This window comes from Notolepis coatsorum (genome assembly GCF_963971535.1).
Source record: "Notolepis coatsorum genome assembly, chromosome: 11".
Classification (NCBI taxonomy): domain Eukaryota; kingdom Metazoa; phylum Chordata; class Actinopteri; order Aulopiformes; family Paralepididae; genus Notolepis; species Notolepis coatsorum.
The window spans coordinates 32,292,144-32,307,080 of NC_140175.1; the positions used below are offsets into that span (position 1 = coordinate 32,292,144).

The following is a 14,937-nucleotide window of genomic DNA, read 5'->3' on the forward strand; positions in this document are numbered from 1 at the left end:
TATGGGAAATTAAGAGTTGGACAATATCGGTATAGGTAAAAAAGCCAATATCGAGCATCCCTAATTATCATTAGGCTATATACAATTCTGAATGGTCCCTTTCTAGAAGCCCCCCGAGCCCGGGGCGTGATATTGATGGAAGTGTACCTCATGACGGTGGAGACAGGCGGGGGAGGACCTCTGTCTCTCAGCTCCTGGACGTTGACCACCTGAGGGACGGTCTTCAGGGTGGACTCAGTCAGGGATGCTGTCGCCAGAACACACACACACACACACACACACACACACACACACACACACACACACACACACACACACACACACACACACACACACACACACACACACACACACACACACACACACACACACACACACACACACACACACACACACACACACACACACACACACACACACACACACACACACACACACACACACACACGTTAGGCAATGTAACAGACTATCTGAATATTCAAATAATCATTGAAGTCCCGTGGTCGATCAACCTTTAAATCTGTCAGGTTGTATTTGAATGTTGTCAATGAAGACCAATTTAAACCCTTTAGTTGAATCAAAGTCCTTAAAACCCAGTGGAACTGCCCATGAGAGCTCTTCTGGTCGGGTAGGACCAGTGATGTGAAATCTTCCCAAATACGTGATTCACATAAGAACCATGTAAAAAGGCTATAGTCTCAGTTCTAGAGCATAAACATGAATGAAACATTTATCTTATCCTCCCTTTTTATTGCAAAAGTTACAAAGTGCAGGTTTAAAAACACAATTTCCGCTACCGCTGAACCGAGAAAGTGGAACTACTGTCGCTGTAAATGCAGCACAGGGACTCAAAGTTCCCCATTTCCAGTTAGTAGTATGCAAACAATTATATCCGTGTCAAAATAATTACAATTTTAAAGTGACGTTAATGCTGCCTGTCTAACATAGAGCCCATGTAGATAGACAGGCATCTTGTACAAGCGATACTGTTACCAAGTGAATTATTATTTTTGTTTGGAACAAACCAAATAATCATTCAGAGATTGATATAAAAGTATTTAGTACATTCCTAATTTGAACATGCGATTAGAGGAATGTTTTAGAAGTTGATACATTGTTTGAATTCTATTAAAAAAATCGATATACTATACCAATTAAAATTTTATTTATCCTTTATTTATCCAGGAATGTCCCATTGAGATACAAGCTCTCTTCAATCAATCAATGACAATGTAGTAGTCACTGGACTAAGAAACAAAGCCATCTGTTCACCATAATCTAAAGGTCTCTGTCTCCCCCTAGTGCCCAACAGTGTACATTACAATGATTCACATTGCACAAAATGGAACATAATGTAAATACAATGTAAGGTACTCCAGAATGTTCACACCTTTCCATAACGTTTGTGTGACTGACTGGTTCATGTTCTTTCTACCTGGTTTCTGATTGGCGATCTGCCTGCGGAGAGCGGCGGTGGCCGCAGCCTGCTGGACGGGGTTGGTGACAGGTGAGGCCTTCTCCGTGGGCGGAGCTCCGTGTTTCACTGTCTTAGTGGCCAGCGCCGTGCTGTCGGCCCCGCCTAGGCTGATCTTATTGGTCGGAACTGGGAGGTACAATACAGTGAGAAATGTTACACGAACGTGATCCATCAGTAAAAACGGCATACAGCGTAAAGATGCACTTCTAACATCTTTGATCAATTGAAAGATCACTTGAAATGGTCGGGGAGGACTCTCTTTACACTCAAGTACATACAATTACATAGATGTTTTTTTTTAAGTCTACATGGTCCTCATGTTAAATTATCCAAAATCATGTAATTTAGCAGACGCTTTTATCCAAAGCGACTTACAAGTTTCGTACAACAGGTTTGCAGGAAGGGTGCAACTCAAGTAACAATGTTCATCAAACAGTGTTGAACTCGGGTGCTACAGTCTCGAGTGCATAGTAGTAAAGACATATTAGCATAGTAGGTAGTAATATAGGCAAGGAAGAGTATATAGTAGCAAAGTGCATAATAGTAAAATACAGTACGAAGGTTAGTTTTATTTTTCTAAAGTTATTTTTAGTAGTTTAGTGCATTTTTGAGTGTAGGTTATGATCGCACGCTGCACCGATTCTAAGTGGTTATGAATTGAAAAGTGCTGGATTCTACGATCGCAGACCTGTAATAACGTTATGTGTAACGGGGAAGCTACGTGGAGCGGGTGTGAGGTGCAACACGTCTACTTACGGAGTGCAGTTAAGAGAATGCTTCCATTATAATCAATGAAAGAAGCTACGCAGGTCACGAAAGCTGCGGGAAGCAAGTGGTCTATTTATTCCCCCTGTACACGCAACAACCTAGTTAGAACTACCGTACATGAAACACCATACTTTCACTTTGGTAGCAGTCTTACCTCTTACCGTATCTAAGGTCATCTACAAGTAAGCTAGCGACCACTGCCGTCCCCGTTGTCCGCTGTCAACAACACCGTTCCTCCCAGGTGTCTCAATAGTGCTGAAGTATAAACAAACTATACAGCAACATTATTATGTCTAATATATTTGTCTGTGTCAACGGTACTTGTTTTTATGAGCTAATGTAGCCATTTTCAAATGATCAGTAAAATATCAATTTCTCGGTTGAGGTGTAGTTTGACCAACTATCAAATTTTCACAGAATGTTTAGAATGCATCTGCATCTTAAAAAATTAAAATAAAAAACCATGTACCGTTGACATTTGAATTGTCTGTTTAGTTGAAATCTGCACAGCAGTAGTTTGTTTGTTTTTACTTATACAGAAGTATGATACTTGGTCCTCAAAATCAATGGAAGTGAATATGAGGCGCCTGTTGGTAGTGGAATGGTAGCGTTGACAGCAGGCGACGGGAACAACAGTGGTCGCTAGCTTACTTGTAGATTACCTTAGATAGAGGCAAGACTGATGACACTTCACAAGTTCTACTAAAGTGAAATATCCCGTTAAAATGGCTTTGCTCCAATGGAACACATTAAACCTTTCAGTGCCACGGACGACATATCTCGTTTTATTAGCCCCCCCACTGAGTGCAGACGATGACAAATATAGTTTTATTAGCGTTCTGAAATCATATTTCATCAAACGAGTCTCCCGTTGGTACACCAGCTCCTACAGGAGCTCAGAATGGAAAAAAGCGCCCCCTATCGTCTATCCCTGTGTAACTGCAGGTCAGTCGCTTAGACTGACCTGGGATCTGTAGATATGTAGAGGCGGAGCCAGCTGGTTCCTTGTGCTGGCAAGAAGTCTGATCAACATGGAAGTCATCGCGGGACGGGAATCAGCCTGGAATATATATTCACAGCAGCCAATACTCAATCAATAAGCGTGATCGATATTTGGAATGGCGATCAGGAATTGGAATGATCTTTTTGGAGAACATCTGATCTGAGGTAAGGAATCTATTTTACCAGTCTTGGGATAATCAGAGTTGTATTCGCTGAGATCTCAGCGTTTGCCCTATGTGTGATGTGTCTGTGTGTGCGCGATCGCTGATGAGGAAATAAGAGAATCGATTTTTCAGCTCGCGTCCATAGCGTGCATACGTACACATATACTATCGATAATCTAGCGTTTATTTGAAAACGATTCATAAATAGGCCGAAAAATGACAACGTTTGTGTATTCTAGAATATTCCAGTAAATGTCTTTTATCATGGAATCTTTATTATTTTCCTTGAAAACGAGGGCTTTTCAAAATACTATAAAACGAAAATGAACCGATAAAAAAACAATCCGCTTCGTCAATGTTGACTGCAAATGAGTCATTGATCAAGCGACGGGCAGATTAGACACAATTTAAAACATAGATTCTGCGTTTTTAAGCTAACATTGAAGTGGATGGTGGCATTCAACGGGTAAATCAAGGTTAAGCAACGGCTCTGAAAGTGTTAAGCATGCCATCATTTTCTCACATAATATGGAGCCATGCCTACTATCCAATATTCAAAATATACACCCTTGTACAACCAAGAGATGGGTTTGTATTATACTTTATAATGCATGCAATTATACTTTAATAAGCTCACTTTTTAAAACTACATCATATATATATATTTTTTTTTTATCTATTTAATACTAAAATATTTGCACTACATACTGTACCTACCTCATTTTAGCATTTTGTACTTCAGGTTGCATATTTTGTATAGTGTTTGGTCTTTATTCTTTTTACTTTTTTTACTGTATGAAGCACAATCTCGGGGGGCTCATACAGAACCAAGCATTCCACTGTAATGTACATGCACCTTATATGTGAAAAATAAAACACTTGAAACTTAATACATGTTCAAAACATGAATTCACCATTGAAAAGTGTGTCTTGTTGCTCTACAACATGGCTCGAATGCGACCGGTGTAGCTGGTCAAAACTAAACGGGCCCCCGTACTCCGACCAGCTTCCGTGAGGCTGAAGTGTAATTATGTGAACAGCGCCGTGCCTCATCCTCACCTGGGCTTGAGAGGGGGCTGAGGCCCAGTCCGAGGCCCAGGCCCGGTTGCACCTTGGTGAACGGAGTGGACTGGATGCTTCCAAAGCCCGGCTGGATGGAGGGGGTCCTGACCACCGTGAGGTGGCGGGGGATGGAGGCCGCCAGGGGCACGACGGGCAGGGGGAGGGGCTCCGGCTCCAGGGACTGGGACAGGGAGGAGGTGGAGCTGACGTCGTCCAGGTCCTCGTAGTATTTAGGGGAGAGGAAGGCCGAGCGGGACAGGTTGGCTGGGAGGGGACAGAGGGGGAGACATCTGGGTGAGCGGCTGACATGCTACGGAAAAGTTGTGCTGCAGATATATATATATATATATATATATATATATATATATATATATATATATATATATATATATTAGGGGTGGGAATCGCCAGAGACCTCACGATACTATCGCGATACTTGCGTCACGATAGTATCATGATACTAAATACATCGCGATACTTCGCGATATTTGCGATTATTTTTATTTTTTATTTTTTATTACCTTTTTTCAACTGCAAAGTAACACTTTGTCAACATGTTTTATCTAATAAAATAAAGTTCAGTCTGTTCATCTCACTTCAATCATTTTTATTGCAGAACATGGTATTTTCTCAAGCAGACAGATGTCAACACTGTAATCTGTGTTGCATGTACCTGACAAACTGAACTGTTTGTATTACAGTCATATTCCAACTTAACTGAATGCACATGTGTGTGTGGACTACTGTACTATTACAGGTATTGAAATGAACAATGCAACTTCCTTATACAAAAAAAAGATAAAAGTTGTTTAGTTTTTTATGAATAATTAAATATAGATACTAGGCGTCCCTGTATCGATACAGTATCGCCACGCAAAGTATTGCGATACTACTACGTATCGATCCCCCCCCCCCCAACCCCCAATATATACACTCGGAAATTAAGGAGATCAGCGAGAGGAGTAGTTGGAGTACCTGGCGCGGTGGAGCGGACAGGAGGCATCTGCCTCTTGGAGAGGAAGCTACGCAGCTGAGACTGTTTCACCGGAGACATCTTGACTGTGAGAGAAACAACAGCAGAGAAACAATAATTAATTATGCAAATTCTATGTCTATTTTGTGTCTACATCACTGCACTTTAGGCTGCAATTTTTTTATGAAAGATGCTATACAAATGTTTATATATATATATATATATATATATATATATATATATATATATATATATATGAATGCAATTTGTGAATAAAATGTCCTTTTTTCATACCTGGAGACTTGGAGGTAGTCTTGGGAGATGCAGTCTCCAGACTGGCTTTCAGCAGTGCATCCCTCAAACTCTCCAACTCGCTGTCCAAACTGCAACACAAAACAAGGGTCATTCCACTCGTCCAAAGCGACACGTAACGTTTCCCTGTGATGTTTGAGGTCGGATCATAAATATCAGATTTTTATGAGATTATATTGTAACGGACCACAGACTGCTGTGCCTCAACACACCCTGACGCTGGTTACACAGGTATAAATGATCATTAGGCTTGGTAACAGTAATGTTGACAGATTGTAATCAACATTATTGATTACTTTCTCCAACTATTTCATGCATTTCACTGCAGCCCCTACGGACGCATTTTGCTAAATATTTTTTTGTATGGGTAAATGCGATTAACACAAACATGTATTAAAACATATTAAAAATGTAATAGACTGAAGACTAAAAATTAAATACAAATACACCACCATGCACCAGGTGTCTCTCTATGTCTAGGGGCCGCAATGATGAGGATACTCAAGGCCTATGGAGTCCCTCCCAATCTTCTCCGGGCGATAGGGACCACCAGACGGCAACAGTGAAGAATTTGACATCCTGGCTGGGGTGATGCAAGGGGACACCCTTGCCCCTTTCCTTTTCGTCATAGTCCTCGACTATGCGCTCAGGAAGGCCATCAGTAGTCCCCGCCGTAGTCCTAACAGACCTGGATTACGTGGACGACATCAGCCTGCTCTCTGACCACGTAGAGCAGGCACAGGAACTCCTCTGCAGAGTGGAGACGGAGTGCGCCAAGGTTGGGCTTAGGCTAAATGCCAAGAAAACCGAGGTCATAATGTATAACATCCTCCCGGATCATCCACCTCTAACGACAACAGGAGGCACTGCTCTAAAGGAAGTCGGTGACTTCAAATACCTGGGCTGGTGGGTCAACTCGTCCGAGCAAGACCTTAAAGTGAGGAAGGCGCTTGCGTGGAGGAGGGCTCTGAACGGCATGACCAGTGTGTGGAAATCCAACCTCCCCCATCAAATCAAGCTCAACTTCTTTCATGCAACAGTTGAGTCTGTCCTTCTGTATGGCAGTGAATGCTGGACCCTGAAGCCCTGCAGAAGTCCCTGGATGGGTGCTACACCAGAATGATGCGTGTGGTGCTCAACATCAATCAACAGGGATGAGCATGTCACTAATGCAAACTTGTATGGGGGGGTGCTAAGGGTGAGCGAGAAAGTGGCAGTCAGGAGAATGAGGCTGGCAGGTCACTGCCAGAGACACCATGAGCTGCCAACCAGCAAACTTGTGCTGTGGGAGCAAACACACGGGCATCACGAGGACGTCCCACATTAAAATATGTGGACGTACTCAGGAGAGATGCGGGAACAGAAAGTACCGGCGAGCTAGCCGGATGCATGGAGGATCGGGATGACTGGAAGCACCGATGGAGGGCCCGTCCGAGGACGACCTAGATAGATAGATCTCCTTTATGCTCATTTATGTAAATGAGAGCTATTTTATTGCACCGCTTTTATTCTGTATACACTTTTTGCACTGCTCTTATTCTGTCTATTTTTATACTCATTCTATGTCTGCACTGTATGCATTGTTTTTATTTAGTCAGAAACCTGCTAATAGTCCTTTATAGATTTGAATCTCAGAAATCTATCTCAATCAGTAAGAAATCTGTAAAAAAAAAAAAAAAAAAAAAAAATTAATATCAATTCTCTGCAATTATGGTATCTTGCCCATCTATAATTATGCCAATTTTATGTTCATTTTATGCCTATGTTTATATTGTGTCTACATCACTGCTGTGAAGCACTTTGTGCTGCAATTCTTGTATGAAAGGTGCGATACAAATAAAGTAGGGATGTCCGATATAATCGGCCTACCGATATTATCGGCCGATATTGGCATTAAAATGTGATATCGGAAATGATCGGATAAAAAAATAAATAAAAAATGTACATTTATTTAACCTTTATTTACCCAGGCAAGCAAGTAAGAACAAATTCTGATTTTATTTATTGTCAAAAGTATGCATAATGTTGCGTTAATTCCACGACAAGAGATATGTAATGTTAATTACCTGAAATTATTCAGTTTTTTGGGGGGGGAAACCGGTATCAGTTGATATCGGTATCGGAAATTAAGAGTTGGACAATATCGGTATAGGTAAAAAAGCCAATATCGAACATCCCTAATATAAAGTTAATATATTATCACTTTGTGCTGCAATTCTTGTATGAAAGGTGGTATACATATAAAGTTAATATATTATCATCATCATCATCACCCCCCCGCCGTCATCTACCCCCTCTACCCACCAGGCAGGTGTGGCCGAGGCTGACCGGCTGTGTAGAGGGGCCGGCGGAGGAGCGGGGGTGGTCCAGACGGAGGTCTTGTTGTAGAGGCGCAGGGAGGTGAGCTCTCGGACCAGCTGGTCCAGGCGGCCCTTCTGCTGGGTGATGATGTCCAGGTTGTTGGCCAGCGTGGTGAACAGAGCCTCACGCCCCGGGACCAACATGAGCCTGATGAGAGGGGGGGAATATTACACATTAATACATCTGCGGCGTTAGTATTATTAGTGTGGTTGCCTAAGGGCGGCCACGCTACTACTATTGCCAATTTAGATAGTGCTTCTATCCAAAGCGCTTTATGACATATTCCACACTAGGGCTGTCCCCGACTAAGGATTTGGATGGTCGACTAGGATTGGCCAAAATTTGCCGTTAGTCGACTATTGGTCGATTTAAAAAAAAATATATATATATATATATATATATATATATATATATATATATATATAATATTAAAAAAAAAATCATCATTCCATTTGGGCTGTGGGGGTGCTTAATGTCTGAAGGAGTCGACTGAAGGCTTCTTGTCCTCTGCAAAAGCATGCAATTGGTCCACTGATGGATACATCTTGATATTTGTCTAGTCTAGTGTGTTCATTAGATGGGTGAAATCCTCTTTCAGTGCCTCTGTGCCTGTTTTCGTAGGCAGTTAGCCTCTGGTATGCGTGCCATTAGCGTTAGCCACGCTTCTAGGCCTCTTTTCTTTTGGAGAGAATGATAAAAAAAATTAAAAATTATATATATATATATTATTTTTTATTATATTCGACTAAGAGGTTGGCCAGTCGACTACGGCTCCTTTCGACCGATTAGTCGACTAATCGATTAATAGGGGTCAGCGGCAGCCCTATTCCACACACACCGACGGCGACCACGGAAGGTGCCAATCTGCTTGTCGGGAGCAGTTAGGGGTTAAAGGAACATTATGGGTCTCCAGAGACAAATTCCCTCTCCGTGCGTTCAGTAGAAAGCTATCCGGCTGGATGGAAGCAGATACGGACCGCTAGCCTACTCCTGGAGGTGTCAACAACAGCTAGGCTAGTACGTATCCACTTCCATTCATTTGTGCACGCGATACATAATTTCCGAGGACCCCTGTTTTCCTACAGTGTGCAGTAGTGCCAGTTTCATCAACGAGTGGACAAAAACTCCACTGCACACCTTTAAGAAGGAGATAAAAAAACAATTCTTACTTCTGCTTCTTCTTCTTCTCCAGGTGGTTCTCCCACTCCACGTCCAGCACATCGTTCACGTCCTCCACAGCAAACTTCACGTACTGGTACAGCCTGCGAATCTCCTGGGCGACGGGACAGAATGTAGCAAGAAGCTTGTCAGCAGGACGCATCATAATTTTTTTTATTTATTTGATGAAATGAATTCAACTACCAAACTACAAGTCGAATGTATACCAATTTTTTTTATTTATTATTATTGATATGAGGTGAACTGAAAATGCATCACTGGTCTCTTTTTCATGATTTTGGAAAAATTTGCCTGCAATACAAGCCAATAAATGGGTGTTACAAAGCACAGCCCAATACCTGATTTGATTTGAAATCTTTATTTCGAACATGTAAATGAATACAAACAAAATAATACCTAATGATAGTTTCCTAATACTAACAATACACAATGACCTTCATACTTGTAAGCATTTTACACCTGCTTTGATGTGGTAATGATATGCAAATTGTATCATTAACATTTCATTAGAAGTTTGTCAGCCAATTCATAGTCGAATGGTGTTCTTAGGGACAAGACAGCCCAGTTAATGATACATAAAAAAATGGCAATTTCATGCGTTTAGCCACCTACTGGATTCATCAATCAATAAATCCGCGGCTCACCTTGCCTATTAAATTCTTAAGCAGCCTGACCTAAGTGGGCTTTCCGACCACCTAAATTAAAATGTGATGTGCCAAGTTTGTCGTGTCTGTACTTTGCACAAGGCAGCAGAATAGGTTCTTTCTTATGAGATCAGATCAGATCAGGTGAATTGGTGCTGTTGCACCACAACTGGACAGAAATTGAGCCAAGGTTCGGAAGAGCAATAATCGAAATTAAATAAACTATAACAATTTTTTTCTTTTTTTAAAGCAATGTGTTCATTTTCACAGAACTGAAAATGTTCTGCGTCTTTTCCTTACCTCAGGCTTCCTAATGGAATCCAAACTCCCTTTATTAGTTTGTAAAGGTTACCGTGTGATCTTAATTCAAAAGTCTATTAAAATCTTCCTAATTACTTAGCTTCTAACCTTGAGCTGCTCCTCGCTGCGGGGGTCCAGGGGCTTCTTGTAGAGCAGCTGCAGGTAGCCTCGGTCTCTGTTGAGCTCACTCTGGGCCTTGGCATCCTCCGCCCCGGCGAAGCCCTCCAGCAAGGTGGTCTTCAGCGTGCCCACGTCTCCGTGGAGAGACTGAGGAATGGGCAGAGATGAGACGGAAGGCAGAGTTGCCGCGGTGATGTGGATTTCCCCCATGACTAATAAACTCATGACGACACCGGTGTTACCAGCGCTTACTTTGATCTGTAACACTCTGCTGTGTCTGCCCATCTAAATTTTTTATTCATTTTCAATGATTAGTATCCATTTGTTGGACAGACAGAGTTGCAATTAGGTTCCAATTTTAAAATAAACCAACAGATAGTAATACTACCTTCAGTCACTTTTCTATCTGTTCATTGACGGGTGGATCAATGTAGCATATTGATCACATACTGCGCAAACATACTTTTGCTGGTCTAGATTGGTCCTCTGAGCTCCTCTCTAGTCAAGCTCTCGCTGTCGCAGGGTTTAATCCAAAATATTTCCATATGTTGTCTCTAGTCTAGAGCCTTCTTTCTCTCCTTCGCGTGAAGTTAAAACTATGTGAAAGTGAAACCTAAAAATAGCTGATGTCTGCACAGACACAGTTTAGAATGTTGTCTGACTTAGACGCTTGATAACACATTTAGTATTGTGCAAATTGGCAATTTTTTTTTTAATGTGAGCATTGAAATTAACCCTTTATCTGCCAGGGATTATTCCGATCTTAATCACCTCTCTGCCACCACTGTAAATCTATGGAGATGTTCCCCTTCTTTGCAGGGCTATAACTAAAATACGGTCTAAAGTATAAATATGTTTTTATCGTTTTCTGCAGCATTCTGCAGAACGTGAGTTATAGCCATAAATACATATATTAGATCATCAAATGTAGTTTGATACCGATTGACGTCAGATTAAAAATTTCAATTGTACAAGGTCCTAAACGTCATGCCTCATCATCTGCTGGTGACCGGAGGGGGGGGGGGGGGGGGGGGGTTTATAAGTCTGTGGCCGACGTTAAATCATTTATGTAGTATGGGTGATACATAGATCAGAGCAGTTTGTATGGACAATAATAATCAAACACGCTGAAACTCACCGCAGCTTCCTCGTAGCGATGGGGGATGCTACTGGAGCAAAAAGATCGTTATTATGGGATGTCGATCTTGTTGGTCCAGTTCCAGGTTGTATAATACTATATACGTCCAAATCATGTTGTTTATCGAGTTATTGGCAACGGATCGCTATCCAGTGTATCAAGCTGGAGTCCCGCGAGCGACAGCGAGTGGCCGGACGAAATATGGGTGAGCACCACTTCCGGCCGCTCACTTCCGGTTTTGGCACCTCGCCGATCGGCCACCAGATGGCGGTCTTGCACCGTTGGAGAGTTGAGAGGAGCTCTACAGCACCCGTCAAGTCTCTGTGGGTGAAATATGATTGCCATGACAGATTTTTGAAATATTGATCTCAAAGACGCTGTACGACGTCATTGGCAGATTACGCATGGCGAGGAATGACGTCTAAACACGTCATTGGCGATTAAAGGGTTAACTAAATGGGTGTTATTTCTATAATATAAAAAAAATGGTGGGGGGCGGTGGACAAGTAATGTAGGAACACTGAGTAACACTGCTATCTACAACTACTGTGGCAAACCTACAGGAAGGCAGTCAATTATGCCGCACGACCGCTTGTGTGAAAGGGTGGACCCACGCAAGTTAACCCGAATGACTGTCCTCCACACAGCCTGGTCAAACATGGTCAATATATGCAAAGAGAGTAGGCCTGGGCGATTGATCGACTTTCAATTCCAATTAAGGTTTTGGCTTCCCACGATCATAAAAACAAGATAATTGAGATAAAACTATTATTGTGCCACATGGCGTGTTGCTCTCATTTTGTGTTGATGCAGCGCAACCCTTCCTTCACAGCGGTGATATCGGAAAATATCGGTATCGGTTTTCAAAAACTACATTTATTATAATTTTTTTTTTTTACATGTATTTAACCTTTATTTACCCAGGCAAGCAAGTAAGAACTAATTCTGATTTTATTTATTGTCAAAAGTATGCATAATGTTGTGTTAATTCCACGACAAGAGATATGTAATGTTAATTACCTGAAATGATTCTGTTTTGGGGGGGGGGGGGGACCCTGCATATATCGGTATTGGAAATTAAGAGTTGGACAATATCGGTATATCGGTAAAAAAGCCAATATCGAACATCCCTAGTATGAATCACTCTTCAGGAAGAAACCTTCCGTCTTGCCTGCTCAGCCAATAGCTGCTTGCTTTACCTCAGTGGTCTCCTTGATCTCCAGCGTGAAGATGTGGAGGTCTTCAGACTCCTTCCGCAGCTCTCTCATCTCCTCGTTGGTGCCCACCCTGAAGTCCGTCCTGCTGCTGCGCACCTTAAGATCATCCAGCTCCCTCTGGAAGTGGGCAATCTGACCACACAAACAGAAAGAAAGAATAAAGTCAAAGGGCATTTCCACCACAGTGGTAAAGTTGTGGGACGTGACTAGTGTTAATCATACCTCAATCTGTTAATCATACCTCAATCTGTTAATCATACCTCAATGTATAATCATACCGTGACTAGTGTTAATCATACCTCAATCTGTTAATCATACCTCAATGTATAATCATACCGTGACTAGTGTTAATCATACCTCAATCTGTTAATTCTACCTCAATGTTTAATCATACCGTGACTAGTGTTAATCATACCTCAATCTGTTAATCATACCTCAATGTTTAATCATACCGTGACTAGTGTTAATCATACGTCAATCTGTTAATCCTACCTCAATGTTTAATCATACCGTGACTAGTGTTAATCATACTGTGACTAGTGTTAATCATACCTCAATCTGTTAATCATACCTCAATGTCTAATCATACTGTGACTAGTGTTAATCATACCTCAATGTCTAATCATACTGTGACTAGTGTTAATCATACCTCAATGTCTAATCATACTGTGACTAGTGTTAATCATACCACAATGTCTAATCATACCGTGACTAGTGTTAATCATACCTCAATCTGTTAATCATACCTCAATGTCTAATCATACTGTGACTAGTGTTAATCATACCTCAATGTCTAATCATACTGTGACTAGTGTTAATCATACCTCAATGTCTAATCATACTGTGACTAGTGTTAATCATACCTCAATCTGTTAATCATACCTCAATGTCTAATCATACCGTGACTAGTGTTAATCATACCTCAATGTTTAATCATACCGTGACTAGTGTTAATCATACCTCAATCTGTAAATCATACCTCAATGTTTAATCATACCGTGACTAGTGTTAATCATACCTCAATCTGTAAATCATACCTCAATGTTTAATCATACCGTGACTAGTGTTAATCATACCTCAATCTGTAAATCATACCTCAATGTCTAATCATACCATGACTAGTGTCAATCACACCTCTTTCAGACCAAAGCAACACCCCGGGTCGGACCTGGGATGACCATCGGCATGTGAAAAGGTACGTTACTGTAGGTTGACCCCACCTATCACTTCTGATCGAGTTCAGGGTTGAAAACGCACTTCTGCTCTGCTCGGTGTGAAAGGTCAGTGCTGTGTCAACAGACCACACCTCCTTGACTTTACATGCTCTGTGAGGCAAGGCGCAAAGAATACAACTGTGGTGTTAGAGGTTGAGACGTAGCAGCTGCGAGCCATAGCAGAGAAAGCGACGAAAGGATCTCTAAACTTGAGAACTCATTGCCATTTGAGGGGAAGAGATCCAGAGGGACATACGAGGGACAGCAGGAGACCCGAGTCATTTACACCAACATCGCTAAAATGACTGGCGGGGAGAGCCGTCGACAGCTCTCATAAACAGATTGTAAATCAAACTTAATCCGCATGATCCGCAATTTTTTTTTCTCTCCATCTATTGCTGTTGTGTTTTTTGCACCATATTGATTGTTGTCAGTCTTGAAAATCCATGCCAAATACTGAATTAGTCCTCTATTAATTTAAATGAAACTGCTGTAGCTGCTGGTGAAATGAAACATCCTATACGACAGATGATTTTCCTGGGAAATGTCCTACCAGACACAACAACTGTTTAAAACAGAAAAGGTAAAAGCCTTATTGTATTATATCAATTGACATAGAACAGCAAAATAGAAATGTATTTACATGAACATTTTCTTTTAGTTTTGTATCCACTTTTTCTCCTTATTTTTCTATTTTTTTCTCCCATCCCAATTTCGCTGTTTCCAATTCTCCCCTCCCCTGTCTTTGAACGTTGCTCGCATATGCCCCCACTGGTCGGTTGTAGGGAGGATAGAAGCCTTGCATCACGTGTCCCCTCCGGTACACGAGGAGGCAGCCTGTCACATCTTTTCACCTGCCAGCGCGGACTCTCATTGGCGAGGTGTAACGTGTGGGAGGCTCACACTACCCCCGCCATTTCCTGTCTCTGCTGTGTAGGCGTCCCCCAATCGACCTGTAGGAGTCGCTGTCCACAACGTCCAGATTACCACCCATCGACTTCCACCC

General features: G+C 41.8%; 1 protein-coding gene across 1 annotated transcript in view; it reads right to left on the bottom strand.

The window, feature by feature from the left end:
* Positions 1–14,937, bottom strand: part of nup214 (nucleoporin 214) — a gene marked incomplete at its 3' end in the record, with an annotated part of 102,087 nt that overhangs the window by 57,681 nt on the left and 29,469 nt on the right. The window contains exons 16-24 of the mRNA XM_084324896.1: positions 12,700–12,849; positions 10,351–10,509; positions 9,289–9,392; positions 8,063–8,266; positions 5,741–5,829; positions 5,449–5,532; positions 4,471–4,737; positions 1,436–1,603; positions 148–247 (exon numbers count right to left, since the gene is read on the bottom strand). Coding sequence (XP_084181022.1) covers positions 148–247; positions 1,436–1,603; positions 4,471–4,737; positions 5,449–5,532; positions 5,741–5,829; positions 8,063–8,266; positions 9,289–9,392; positions 10,351–10,509; positions 12,700–12,849 — 1,325 coding nt within the window. The remainder of the gene's footprint in view (positions 1–147; positions 248–1,435; positions 1,604–4,470; positions 4,738–5,448; positions 5,533–5,740; positions 5,830–8,062; positions 8,267–9,288; positions 9,393–10,350; positions 10,510–12,699; positions 12,850–14,937) is intronic.